The sequence below is a fragment of the Lycorma delicatula genome, chromosome 5 (genome assembly GCF_047948215.1).
Source record: "Lycorma delicatula isolate Av1 chromosome 5, ASM4794821v1, whole genome shotgun sequence".
In the NCBI taxonomy this organism is placed as follows: domain Eukaryota; kingdom Metazoa; phylum Arthropoda; class Insecta; order Hemiptera; family Fulgoridae; genus Lycorma; species Lycorma delicatula.
In genome coordinates this window covers 7,915,174-7,930,491 of record NC_134459.1, presented here as the reverse complement: position 1 = coordinate 7,930,491, position 15,318 = coordinate 7,915,174, and the positions used below count along the sequence as shown (strand labels likewise).

General features: G+C 31.6%; 1 protein-coding gene across 1 annotated transcript in view; it reads right to left on the bottom strand.

Moving 5' to 3' along the window:
• Positions 1-15,318, bottom strand: part of LOC142324695 (uncharacterized) — a 130,685-nt gene that overhangs the window by 37,938 nt on the left and 77,429 nt on the right. Inside the window, exons 3-5 of the mRNA XM_075365597.1 lie at positions 13,892-13,971; positions 6,680-6,800; positions 3,508-3,621 (exon numbers count right to left, since the gene is read on the bottom strand). Of these exons, the coding sequence (XP_075221712.1) occupies positions 3,508-3,621; positions 6,680-6,800; positions 13,892-13,971 (315 nt within the window). The remainder of the gene's footprint in view (positions 1-3,507; positions 3,622-6,679; positions 6,801-13,891; positions 13,972-15,318) is intronic.

The following is a 15,318-nucleotide window of genomic DNA, read 5'->3' as shown; positions in this document are numbered from 1 at the left end:
ACCAATAATTTCTACTAGTGTGTTACATTTAGCCTTAAGCTTCGATGCAAGCTGGCATAAGCATGGTTTCACTTCAAATTACGGTGTAGGATGTGTGAGTGAAGTTAGTTCAAGTCAAGTAATAGATTTTACTGTACTGTCAAAATTTTTTATCAGTTGTGCCACTGCAAAAACTCAGATTGGTGAAAACAGTGCCAGCTATCATTTTTGGTACCAAGGCCATCAAACAGAACATCAACAAAACTTACTGGTTCTTCACCAGCTATGGAGGTTCATGCAGCTGAAGTTTTATGGAGATTATCTGCCCTATACAAATTCAGGTACTTGACAATCAGTGATAGAGATTCCAAAGTTTTTGGTCATTTATGTAATCTAGATGTTTATGGTCCTACAACCACAACCACAAAAGAAGAGTGCATGAACCACATTTCTAAAAGACCTGGAACAGCTTTATGAACCCTTGTAAAAGCTTTCCTGGTGCAGAAAATTACATCGGGCGGAAAATCACATGGTAGCTTAAAAGAATCCACAATTCTAAAATTAACACAATATTACTGTAAAGCAATAACCAAAAATATTGACAAAGATGTAGCATCAATGAAGAGAGATATTTTAGCAACACTTTCTCATGGATCTTCTACTGATGAAAAACCAATGCATAATAAATGTCCAGAAGGTACTGAAAGCTGATGTTTTTACAACCATGCACTCACACGGTTGTAAACAAAGAGAAGCCAGGTAAACATTTTAATATTCACATACCTACAAGCTTAAAAGTGTTAAAACATATTACTGCAATATACCAAAGAATGACAAAAAACAGTTTGTAAGAGAGATGCATTAAAGGCTATACCCAGAATGCCGATGAAAGTTAGCATAGCAGAATTTGGAGGCGATGTGATAAAATGAGGTCGGTGTCAAAACGAACCAATTACAACTGCTGTAGCTGAAGGGATTAGTGAGTACAACTATGGCACTGTTTTACCATTAATACAATGCAGGAAGCAGAAGTGTCTCCAGGATAAATAGTGCTTTTATAACAAGATGTCGTGATGTCAAGAGAAGAAAGAAAATTCTTTTAATCCAGACAGCTAAGCAACAAGAACAAAGACTTGACTAATTATTTCTGAAAGTTTTAAAATTCAGGTTTTGTTGACACTCAAAAAAATCATAACTTGAGTTCTAATATAGATAAATTAATGATTTAAAAAAAAAATATTCAGAAAAATTGTGTTCTAGTGCTTATTGCATGTGCATGTACATGACAGGATTTCACAGAAAATTTTTAGTACCAATCTAAATTTAAAATATAAATATTTTGTCAAAAAACGATATTTAAAAAAAATTTTTAAATACAAAAGGAAATGCAAGTTATCTTCAATGCAGTGGCTACTGGCCAACTTTTTCTTTTTCTTTTAGTTTTTATTCTAACCAAACTATGGGTTTTTGAGTGATGCTTTGTTTTCTACCTTCATTCCCCAAATGGTTGGTTAGGGGGGATGATAGAAATATGATTTTTTCAGGAGACACTCCCCATTATGATTCTAATGTACTGGAAAAAATGAACTTCCTTATCCTGCATGAAAATGGGTTTTTTGTTGTTTTTTGCATACTCCACCCATAAATGATTCAGGAACCAAATATCAGTCAAAACAGGCAGAACAGAAATGACACAGAAAAAAGGAAAGCTTGTTAAAGAATAAAAATCTGTTAAGTGCCAAAATCAATAAAAGTGAAAAAAGTAAACAATAGAGTGACACAGGCATAAGATCAAAATAATCTTTCCATCCATAGATGTGCTGCATTACCTTAAAAGCTAATTATCTCATTCAAAACAATTCCAATAAAATAAACTACTTTTCATAGCTTTTAGATTACAATTTACTAAAAGCAGTGCATTTTATTGTGTTAATAGAGGAGATTGATTTTCCAAAATAAACAAGAGTTTAAGTTTTGTTAGAATAAAAAAACCATCCATCCAAATAGACTTTTATACACAGGAGTCCACAAAGAGAGGTTTGGCATAGATAATTCACACAGATGAATAATGAGAATGGATAGACAATCTGATAATTTAACAAGGTTAATGTTTTCAAGTAAAACAGAACTTGAATTAAAAAAAAGTTAACACACCCTTAATTCATAAATAATGAATTTTTTTAAAATTAGTTAAAAGGTGAAAGTTTTAAATAACTGAATTAAATTAAGTATTTTTCACAAATATGTAATTAAAAAGAATTACTTTTATGATTATATTTCCTTATTTTGTACTTTATAGACTACACTTTTCCAGTAGTCTTCCTTCTGCATTTTATTTTTCCCAAATTTCTATTTTTTTTTAAAGGCAGCAGTTTGAAAACACAATAAGTTATTAGGGAAATTAGTGGATTATAGAGGATTACATCCAGTATCATGTCCATTCAAGATCTTCACTACATCAAGTACAGAAATTTAACATTATGAATAATATCAATTATACACACGAGTGACAAGTTCTATTGTAATAAATGGCTTACAGAGATGGGAAAAGGGCGCCAGATGTTACAATACCCTGACCGATAGTACAATACCTTGATCTTCTTTCCCACCATCCATCTTTTTTTCTTATCCATGATCCCTTCTTTTCCATTACTGTGAGTGTAGTTCTGAATCTGCTAAGATATCCCTGGATGAGAATACCAGGGCCTGAAGAGCTAACACTTTCTAGCTACCTGGGAGGGAGAATGGTTGCCTATGGATCTTGAGTGAAGGGCTCATCTTTTTCGTTACCTTTTTTTCTTTAATATTAAAGGATTGGATCTACATTAATGGCAATATTTATTGTTAAATATCTAAATCTACCCTACAATAAAACACTGACTGAAATGACAGACTAATCTTCAGAACAATTTACCTAAAAATCACACAACAGTGAAGAATTACCTGTGTACAGAGTGAAATATTCAATAACGGTTTCAGTATATATGATGATTATGTAGAAGAAATTGACTAACAAAAACAAACATTAAATCCATTGCAGAAGTCTGAATATTTGCTACCATGTAACAATATAACAATGTAAAATAATGTAAACAAGTCACAACAGAAATGCACATATTTTACACACAAATTTCTGGCACAAGTATTACTCTTCTTTATTCTCAATCTGAAGATTAGATGGCTGAAATTTGCCAACAACATTCTTCCCTACTCTCAGTCAACTTATAAAAACCCACTACGCAAAAAATCTTATCAATGCATACTAACATTTCAAATTTTTTAAGAAAGATTAACTAATTCCAATACAATCCTGAATAACAAAATTCAACTATTTCCAATATATCATTCCAAATTAATTCAAACTAGACTAATGCCAAAATATAAGGCATTTTCATTTATTGATAAACTGTTTTGACACTTTTAAACTTCAATTCAGAAGACATGTAAATATATGAATTACAAAACAAATGGCATGTAAATATAATAATCGCAAATGGAAATAATAATTTAATTATTTTAAGGACTGACCTTGATCGCAGTTTGCATTATCACATTTGTGGCATATGTCATACCACGTGTACCCAAATGAAGCATGGTATGGTAGCTCTGTTCTTTCGCTCGTGTAAGATATTCATCAATTTCCTATGAAAAAAAAATAATAGAATGTAAATTAATTTTTTCACACATACTATTTTTACTGACTGTGTTTTAAACATAATAATTATGACGTTACAAAAAATTTATCATGCAGCATTATCCTGCTCCACTAGAGTATTTAAAAGTGGTTGACCTCACTCAAAGTAAACAGAAACTCTGGTTAAGCTTGGAAAATGCCCAAATTGATTTTATACTGAATTATTGTAATCTAAGAATTTATATAATCTTTTATATTTTTGGTGTAATAGCATATTACACCGGTATTTTAGAAAACTGATCACAAATTAAAAAAGAAAATTAATCTTTTTTCAGAAACCAAAGAACAATGTTACTGATAACATTCAAGGTGGTGGAGTAATCTACAGATTCAGATTGGTATATTTTTATCTATCTCACTCACACAATCTCCCTTTCACTCTTTCGCAAGGTTCTCTTTCTCAAGTTGTGTCAATCGACAGAACTTTCCAAACAAATGTTTCAACATATATTACTTTAACATATACAGAATGAAATGTACCTATTTCTGAGTTAAATATGCAGATTTTAAACTTCAACCCCCTTTGGAGAGTCACCCAATGTTTCAATCAAAATTTCTCAAAAGACATTCCCCCTAATATTTGTTGGAGTACCCAAATCAGGACTCAAAACCTGGAAGGTGAATAGTCTGGATTCACCCAAATGAATCAGTAGATTGCTCTGCTCCAATAACAAAACAATTTTCAATATTTACAAGTAAATATGTTTGATCACCAAACACCCAAAACAATACAACAAACATACATTAAATTTACATCCACTTAAACCTGAAGGCTCTGCAAACTTAAAACATCTATTATCAAAGTAGCATCTTGCTTACTAAAGGTTTTTCAAGTATAAAAATAACAGCCAAAGCCACGTTTAATAAAAACATGCGTGCCCGCTGACACACCTAAACAGATTTACTAGACCCAGGTTAGGAATGCATAGGAAACTGAAAGGGCTTGGTTGATCGTTCTCACGCTCAACTGGGGTCTAGTCCTGCAGGTCAAGAGGATAATGGTATAAATACTCCACAGAAGACAAGTTGAAATCAGTTCTGTGAGAGAGTTCTAATCAAAGAGTTATGTGAGTTTGAAGTGAGAGTATTTTTCAAGGAGATCAGTGAAGGAATGAAATTCTTGTGCCTACAAGTTCGATGCGATTAAGGTGATGTCGCAAGTAATTCCAGTACATGAAAACAAGAAGTGGTTCGGTGAGTTATGGTTTGACTAAGTGAAAGAGATAATGTACTAAATTTCATTCATAAATTGTTAGGGTAGTTTTATTGTGAACAGCAAAGGTATTTTCAGCGAAAGAACTTTATACTTTTCTTATCTATTGTACTATTGTTGTTAATTCAAAACTAGTCATTGAAAGTGTTAAGATTAGCGGTCATGCTAATGTCTTTTGTCAATGGGCTAAACTCTGGTTTTCCATATTTAACAACCTGTACCCTTTTTAAGTATAAAGTAACTGATAAAAGCGCTAACAAATTCCATAAAGAAGGTCACACTAAAAGATCAATCTGAAGAATATCCATGAGGTTCAAAGCAAGTCATTAATAATTTTCAATAATTTAAAAAAAACCATTAAATTTACAACTTTTTTTTATAAATTATAAATGGGAGGAAAATTCAACATTCAGTTAACTAAAAATTTATCGATCTGTAGTCTTTATTAATTTTGTTAATCAGTAAAAAAATTTTGTAAATAAAATATTTACAAAGACTTGTAGATAAGGTAATTACAAAATAAACCATAAACATCCTTGAATGCAAATAAAGCATAAGCCAATGGAACACCATAAGCAGTGACAGTTAATACGGTAAAATACAAAGAAATATTAAAAAAGATTCTTCTGAAAGAAATACACATCAGTACATAAAAAATGTTTTTAAAGTTTAAAGAATCCTTAAATATCTCTTAAATTTAATATTTTTATGAAATCAACTTGGATGTGGGACTTCTCTTGTTAGTTAATAGATAAAAGAAAATATATCCAGAAATTCTGGATTCAAATCCTAGTTAAGCTTGTCATACATGCCAATTTTTTCCCCGGGTATAATATATTTGTTTCTTTTTTTTAAATTTGCTACTTGATTATGACTACCTATTATATTCTTTAATTAAGTAAATGAAACAAGACACCATGTAACCGATATGCATGAATGAATCATTAACATGATTTATGATACAGCATTACTCATTACATATTTTACTGAATAAATAGGTAAAAGGAGAAAACTTACACCAAATTATTAATGAATAAAGAATTCATTTATGATAATTAAACACACAAGTGCATTTAATTTAGAATAGTCATTTGAATATTTGGTAAAGGAAGATGAAAGGAAAAATGAATAATAAAAAACATTTTTAATCTAATAGTATTAAATGCCATTGTAATCATCATATTCTCGGATCGCAGCTGTTAAATCAACATATTGCCTGATTAATACTGTGTTTTCAAGTGCTCAGAAAAATCAACTGGTTTTGAGAACTGTATTATATTATCCCCTTATATTTAGGTCAGTAAGAACAGCTTTCTTACATAAAAAGATTTGTTAAAATATTTTTCAATGCACTCATCTAGTACACTTTTTATCACCACAATAGCAATTGCTTCCAACTTCAAGTGAAAAATCCCACCTGTATCTTACAAAACTATCAATGTTCACTGATCGTGATAGAAATCACATAAAACTACTGAAACCTGAAAAAAAAAATAATATCTCATTAAGAGTGAATGAAAACTAACTTAAAATTCAGAGAAATCAATTGTCATTATTCTAAATTGAGAAATGTCTCTGCTGATAATGTGATGCGAGAAAGTGAGAAAAGGCAACCATTTGCTTTTTTCCTCAGTTTACATGCAAGAAACATTACAAGACATAATACCTCCAGGAACCAACCTGTTCCCTCTCAAACTAACTCTGTATCCAATATCTATGACAATACAAGTTGAACTAGATTGTAAATAATGACAGTCTAGTCAAAGAACAAAAGTTAACTTTTTATAACTTACTGGCTCTCTCTTGGTGAGCATCGGATGAACAAACTTACGATACAGGAAACTTGAGCCTTTTGTAGCAGGAGAGAGAAGCCATATCACAAGAATGATTTTTATTTCATAATAAAATGGAAACCTAAATGAGAAAAAAAAACTATTAATTGTTATAAAAAAATTGTTGATTTTAATTATTTAACACATTATTCATTATAATATTAATTATAAACATAATGATAATAAAGCAGCATCCATTTAGGATGAGCAGCAGGACCAGTTGCAATGCAATCTAACCGAAGAGTGTTAGAAACTACTTGTAGAATAACTGCAGGCGACTGGAAAAGAGATGTGTTATATATAAGCATATACCAACTATATAATGTGATTGTTCTGTGAAAGTCGATTTATTTTATTCGGTGGGAAGACGTATTATGATGGTTTTGTAAAGAACCTGTGTGAAGGAGTAATGGAAATGCGTATCCAGAGTACTATGTACCACTATAGTTACGTAAAAAAAAAGTACATGAGGTCACTGAATCAAAGTTAGCAATATTGACCGATCAGTATAAGGAGTAGACAGTCAAGAAATTACTTACTCCTGGCACGCACTGTTTATTTTGTAATTTCAGGAATGAATAGTAAAGTATAAAAAGATTAGAGAGAAGGATAATAAAAATTACTTTTGAAGATTATAATGGTATGAGAAAAAAATCCTGGGAAGAATTGCAAATGATGTAAAAGATGTTTTGAAGAAGCAGATTTAAAATATTAAGAAAAAGAATGAGATAATGTGCCGGATGGGCACAAATCACCTTTGTGAGAAGTTTTACAAACTAGTAAAGCGAGGCTTTTAGAAATGGAAAGATGACGATTGGATTTTTCAATCTGACTCCAGAAAGGGTGGAATACCTATACCAAACTATAATAAAAAATACAGAATCTAGGGTTATTGTAGCACTTATAGAATTCTTTTTATAGAAGCTATTTTATTTCATATGAGGACATAAATGGAAGATGACACCAAAGGACTCATTTTGGCTGGAGGAATGAAATTCCTGAGAGCTGTAAAAGGAATTAAAATTAGTACAGGAACAATTGGAGGAGTAGGATTAAAATGGTATGGGCATATCAAAAGGTTAGATGAGTGAAGGTTACAAAGATCATCTACAGTTGCATTTATGTATATATATATATATATATATATATATTAAAAATGTGTACATTATTCCAATCTGTTCAACTAATGAACAATAAGCAACCCCTTTCAACAGCTTAATTAGAAGAGGATGATAAGTATGACTATGCAAATGTGGTGTAGTCTTGTCATACCCTTCAGTCATGAGACGTGTGGTTGAGTCCCAATCACCGAAGTACACCACCAGTATCCACTGTCTAGTATTCAAATTTGAAACTTTTACTAAGACTATAACTTTTACTTGAGAGTAATCGAAACGACTAACTTTTAAGATTTGAACCTCAGAGAACCTTCAACTTAAAAATCAGCTCTTGAACAACTGATTTGTGACAAGTTAACACAGTGGTAGAACACGAGAAAATAAAAGATTTAGTGTACGCCCAGACCTAGCAGCAGATGGAACAGGAATGTGTGTGTGTGCACACGTGCCGATTCTAAAATACACTGTATATAAATGTATTTAATCAAAATGAATTTAAAAGCTCCATAACAAGTTATTAGAGATTTGGCATAAAGATATTTTGAATAGCCTTGCATTTGCAAACTTCAGAACCCTACACAGTTATAGTATAGTATTACAAAGTATGTGCAACAGATTGATTTAATTTATCAAATTTTTCAAATGGAAAATTTAGGCTTCATACTTACAACAAAACAGAAAATTTTATGAAACATAAAACACTTGATTTTATGCACATGCATAAGCCGTTACAGCCATACTAACACAATGAACTCATCTATCTCATTTGAAGAAATAAAAGCGACATAGCGATGTACAGTTAAAAAAGAATTTATCTACGTTTCTGTATCTCTACTTCACATATTGCAAAGTGGGGGGGCCTCAAATTATATTTCTGGACATAATAAATAAATGAAGGCGATGAAAACATTTCCATTCATTCATGTCCAGTTCTACCCGGTCCAGATAAGACTAGGATTATAATAGTACTTCAAATACTAGATAGCAACTTAAAAGCTTACGGCAAGAGAGAATTGTACTCTACTCTGTCAAGTATTGTTTTCGATTTTATTCCATACTTCATTTAACATCAAGACTATAAATTGACAAGTCCACATAAAAATTAAGCATCAAAATTTAAGTAAAAAAGAAAAAACAATTAAGTATCTTTACTTCATGATAGACAAAAAGTACATATTTTATACAGAAATTCAAGAGCAGCTATGAGAGAGATATTTAAAAAGTAAATTAAGTGATGAAAAGATAATGATAATACACAATATTTCAAATATTATTATGTCTAAAAATATTTCCTGAATGGAACATGTTATACTACATTTTTAAAAACGAATACGCATATACTTTTAAAAACAAGCAGGTAGGTAGGTAGCTTAGCTACTAAATATGTTAAATACTGATAAAATTTATGAAATAAAAATTAAATTTACCACAAAATTATAATAAAACAGCCAATAGTTAATGTATTATTAATGAAAGACTGCAGTTGATTGTTTACAAAAATTTCATACAGATTCCTGTCTTCAATTAACGCTTAAGTATACACCTCTTTGTAACATCAAGTGTAATTCACGACTGATCAAAATTCATTGCGATTTAATACAGAGTACACATTTAAATTTTTTATTTGTTAGAAGTGTCAAAAGGTTGCAGTGTAGGCAAAATAGCAATCTACAGAAAGCAACTAAGACAATTTGTAATATATTTCTAGTAATTAACAAAACTGTGGCTCCCAGAGATTAATTTCATACATACGACAACTGAATTTACAATATATAAATCTGTGAGAAAAGGGAAATTAGCTGTACAATATGAATTAATATCTGTCAATTAAAATCTATCAACAAATGAGCTCCAATAGGTACAGAGTTTGTGAAAGTTTTCCAAGCCATTCTAGCAGGAATTTATGCTGGTAAAAATGGCTACATCCCAAAATCAAATTCAGTCTTTGAAATACATCCAATTCTATTAAAATTGAAATATGCCTGCATAAACAAACATGTTTCCATAAAAGGAAAAGATATTTAGAATAGACAGTGATTTGATAAATGTTTAGCAATAAGGCCATCTGTTTTTCACAGACAAAATGAAAAATGGAAAGCGATTTGTGTCAATAGATATTTATTGACCTTTCAGAAGTATCAGGCGCTGTTACAGAAAAATTAGAATACTAGCCCACCAGATATAGGATTAATTATAGGTAGTATAAATTATGGTCGCTATCAATGTCTGCTCCAGGATATGCTTCACAGTCTAGGATTTGATTTCTAAATCTTTGTTTAACCATGATACCTTGCAGCATCACCAGGATTTTCATGTGTATATTCTTCTATTATGATTTTTAAAATGGGTGCTTGCAGTTACTAAATTATACTTTATGCAAAACTCAAGTAGGCCAGCCCCCCTCTTTCATTCCTTTTGCCCAGCCTGTATTCACCCACAATATTTCATAATAGAACCCTGAAAAAAATTTTAAGACAATACTAACAAATGACAAATGTTGACAGATGAAACCTGCTGCTGCTCATCCACACAAACGTTGTTGCAGAAGTTTTGGCTAATCTTTTGTACTTGTGGAAAGAATACTTTTAATCGAGTTGTTAAATCTTTCATGAGGTTAAGAAAGTACGCTGTATCTTCTACAATCTCAATTTCAGATTCACACAAAATGCATAACAACCATATTGCTGTGATTGAAAACAGTACTGGTATGTTCCATAGATATAATTCAATCTAAAAAAAATTCAAGTGCAAGAATATTTTCTCAATATGCACTTCATTTCCAAACACAAACACCTAATATATATATATATATATATATATATATATATATATATATATATATATATGAGGTGTATGAACAAAAAGATAGGGAGGAGAGTGGAGTATTTCAAGACGCATAGCGATAGATTCATTGTAATAAGGATAAAATCAAAACCTAAACCGACAACGATTGTTAACGTCTATATGCCTACAAGCGCCCATGATGATGATGAGGTAGAGTGTATACGAAGAGATTGATGAAGCAATTAAACATGTAAAAGGATATGAAAATTTAATAATAGTTGGAGATTGGAATGCAAGCATTGGAAAAGGCAAGGAAGGAAATATAGTGGGTGAATACGGGCTGGGCAAAAGGAATGAAAGAGGGGACCGACTTATAGAGTTTTGCACGAAGTATAATTTAGTAATTGCAAACACCCAAATTAAAAATCATAATAGAAGAATATACACTTGGAAAAAGCCAGGCGATACTGCAAGGTATCAGACAGATTATATCATGGTTAAGCAAAGATTTAGAAATCAACTCGTTGACTGCAAAACTTACCCTGGAGCAGACATTGATAGCGACCATAATTTGGTGATAATGAAATGTAGATTGGGGTTTAAAAACCTGAAGAAAAGGTGTCAGATGAATCGGTGGAATTTAGAGAAGCTTGAGGAAGAGGAGGTAAAGAAGATTTTTGAGGAGGACATCGCAAGAGGTCTGAGTAAAAAAGATAAGGTAGAAAATGTAGAAGAAGAATGGGAGAATGTTAAAAAGGAAATTCTTAAATCAGCAGAAGCAAACTTAGGCGAAATAAAGAGAACTGGTAGAAAACCTTGGGTTTCAGATGATATATTGCAGCTGATGGATGAATGTAGAAAATATAAGAATGCTAGTGATGAAGAAAATAAAAGGAACTATCAGCAATTAAGAAAAGCTATAATCAGGAAGTGCAAACTGGCGAAAGAAGAATGGATTAAAGAAAGTGTTCAGAAGTGATAAGGGAAATGAACATTGGTAAAATAGACTGAGCATACACGAAAGTTAAGGAAAATTTTGGGGTACATAAATTAAAATCTAATAATGTGTTAAACAATGGTACACAAATATATAATACGAAAGGTAAAGTCGATAGATGGGTGGAATATATTGAAGAGTTATACGGAGGAAATGAATTAGAAAATGGTGTTATAGAGGAAGAAGAGGAAGTTGAGGAGGATGAAATGGGAGAAACAATACTGAGATCTGAATTTAAGAGAGCATTAAAAGATTTAAATGGCAGAAAGGCTCCTGGAATAGACGGAATACCTGTAGTATTACTGCGCAGTGCAGGTGAGGAAGTGATTGATAGATTATACAAACTGGTGTGTAATATTTATGAAAATGGGGAATTTCCATCAGACTTCAAAAAAAGTGTTATAGTTATGATACCAAAGAAAGCAGGGGCAGATAAATGTGAAGAATACAGAACAATTAGTTTAACTAGTCATGCATCAAAAATCTTAACTAGAATTTTATACAGAAGAATTGAGAGGAGAGTGGAAGAAGTGTTAGGAGAAGACCAATTTGGTTTCAGGAAAAGTATAGGGACAAGGGAAGCAATTTTAGGCCTCAGATTAATACTAGAAGGAAGATTAAAGAAAAACAAACCAACATACTTGGCGTTTATAGACCTAGAAAAGGCATTCGATAATGTAGAATGGAATAAAATGTTCAGCATTTTAAAAAAATTAGGGTTCAAATACAGAGATAGAAGAACAATTGCAACATGTACAGGAACCAAACAGCAACAGTAACAATTGAAGAACATAAGAAAGAAGCCGTAATAAGAAAGGGAGTCTGACAAGGGATGTTCCCTATCTCAGTTACTTTTTAATCTTTACATGGAACTACTAGCAGTTAATGATGTTAAAGAACAATTTAGATTCAGAGTAACAGTACAAGGTGAAAAGATAAAGATGCTACGATTTGCTGATAATATAGTAATTCTAGCCGAGAATAAAAAGGATTTAGAAGAAACAATGAACGGCATAGATGAAGTCCTACACAAGAACTATCGCATGAAAATAAACAAGAACAAAACAAAAGTAATGAAATGTAGTAGAAATAACAAAGATGGACCACTGAATGTGAAAATAGGAGGAGAAAGATTATGGAGGTAGAAGAATTTTGTTATTTGGGAAGTAGAATTACTAAAGATGGACGAAGTAGGAGCTATATAAAATGCCGAATAGCACAAGCTAAACGAGCCTTCAGTAAGAAATATAATTTGTTTACATCAAAAATTAATTTAAATGTCAGGAAAATTTTTGAAAGTGTATGTTTGGAGTGTCGCTTTATATGGAAGTGAAACTTGGACAATCGGAGTATCTGAGAAGAAAAGATTATAAGCTTTGTAATGCGGTGCTATAGGAGAATGTTAAAAATCAGACGGGTGGATAAAGTGACAAATGAAGAGGTATTGCGGCAAATAGATGAAGAAAGAAGCATTTGGAAAAATATAGTTAAAAGAAGAGACAGACTTATAGGCCACATACTAAGGCATCCTGGAATAGTCGCTTTAATATTGGAAGGACAGGTAGAAGGGAAAAATTGTGTAGGCAGGCCACGTTTGGAATATGTAAAACAAATTGCTAGGGATGTAGGATGTAGAGGGTATACTGAAATGAAACGACTAGCACTAGCACTAGATAGGGAATCTTGGAGAGCTCCATCAAACCAGTCACAAATGACTGAAGACAAAAAAAAAATATGAGGTGTTTGGTAAAAATATTAAAGCAATATTTTTAATATTTAAAAAAAAAATATTAAAGCAATATTTTTAATATTTAAAAAAAAAAAATATTAAATAGAATTAAAAATGTACATTGGCTAAATCCCAAATTATAAATCCAATCAAATATTTAAAGAGAGATGAATTGTTTGTTACTTTATTTATGTAGTACATACAAAATATGTTATTTTGCATCAGTTAAATGTGGTTTTAGCTTTTTAATTTCAATTCCTGAGCAAACAATACCTCCATCTAAAAACGTAACAGAAAATTTATTTTTCAAGTATTAAAAAACAATATTAGATAAGATTGTAAGTGAAGCTAAAAGTTTTTAAAAGAAATTACTTGTTAATGAATTAACTGAATTAGGTGTTAAATAGCCAGAAGTGTAAATGTAATGTTAACTTTCTAGTTTAACTCTATTCAAACTTTCGTAAATAATATTTTAAATTCCAATTTATTACATTTTTTACGCATATAAATAATTTTTTTTTAAATTTAAAAAATACATTACTAACCAAAAACCCAGGAACACATCGGTGAATGTCTCGCAGCAAGTGAAGAGAGCAAATACAATCCAATACATCATCCATTTCACCTGCAGCATTTAACAATTTAATATCAATAAATTTTGTTACATTATACACTTATTATTAAAAGTAATTTTACATGTAAACTATACTAAACAGATACAAATACAGTTATGACATAATATACCGTGTGTTTCAAAACGAATACTGGGATTTTACAGTTATCTAATATTTATTAAGTTTTACTTAAATTGATGAAAGTGTAACTAAACAGTTTCTCCTGTAAGTGTTCAATGCGATTACCATTCACCACGCAGGGCACATCAAGCCGATAGGAAGAGTTCATCCCGTACCTTAAATATGCATGTCTGGAGTAATTGATGCGACAGCCGCTTCAATCCTGCGTCTGAAGCGGGATGGGTCAGCCGGTAACTGTAGGAGATATACTTTATTCCTTTATAAATACCCGAAGAAAAAAAATCGTACGGGATCGATCGGAGGAACGTGTAGGCCACGGCAAACAAGACCTGTCATCTGGTCTCCGATGAGCGATCCAGCGGTCGAATAATTTCATTCGACCGATCGATCACATATAGCGTTATGCCAGTGAGGAGGCGCACCAAATAAATTTTTGCGGTTCGTATTGCCAAGTCTAGGAAACAGCCGCAGATAGTTCATTACCGACACAGTTTTCGGCGAAGAACGGCCCGTAAACTTGCCGTCGGTATACGGAACAAAAAACATTCTATGTGAAACTTGAGAAATGTTACATAGCTTTAAAACCCCGACATTCATTTTGGTACATTGAATAATAATTAACGATATAACTGCAAAATTAAGTTTTGAACATTTTTGGTGCAGTAGCAGCAGCATTATTAACGCACAATATTATTTCATGTGCATTATATCAACTAATACAAAATGAATACAACATTTTGTACGTACAACATTCATGTTGTATATCAACATGAATACAAAATGAAAATAATTAGATAAATATAAACAACGCTACAAAGCTACTAGAACGATTTCACGAGTTAGAATTATATTTTTCATACAATTCTTTTGTAACGTAATATTATCGGTTGACCGTTCCCAAACTCAAATAGGAATGAATACAGGGAATCTCGTAACTCACACAAACTACATTTTAATAACTAAAATTGAAATAAACGTTTTCAACTGTTAGTTGAACTTTCATCCGGTTATCTTTTTCAACAAATCATACCTCCAAAGTAGATATGATTGTACGATTACAGCAAATCCCGCACTTAAGATTTCAGGCTCTCCCACAGTTATCTAATATCCCAGGTTTGAATCCCCATCAGGCTTTGGCATTTTTCGTACATTAAAAAATTGCACGCTATACTCATTGCGGTTATTAATTCTAACTTTTTCGCATTAAATTAGTAAAA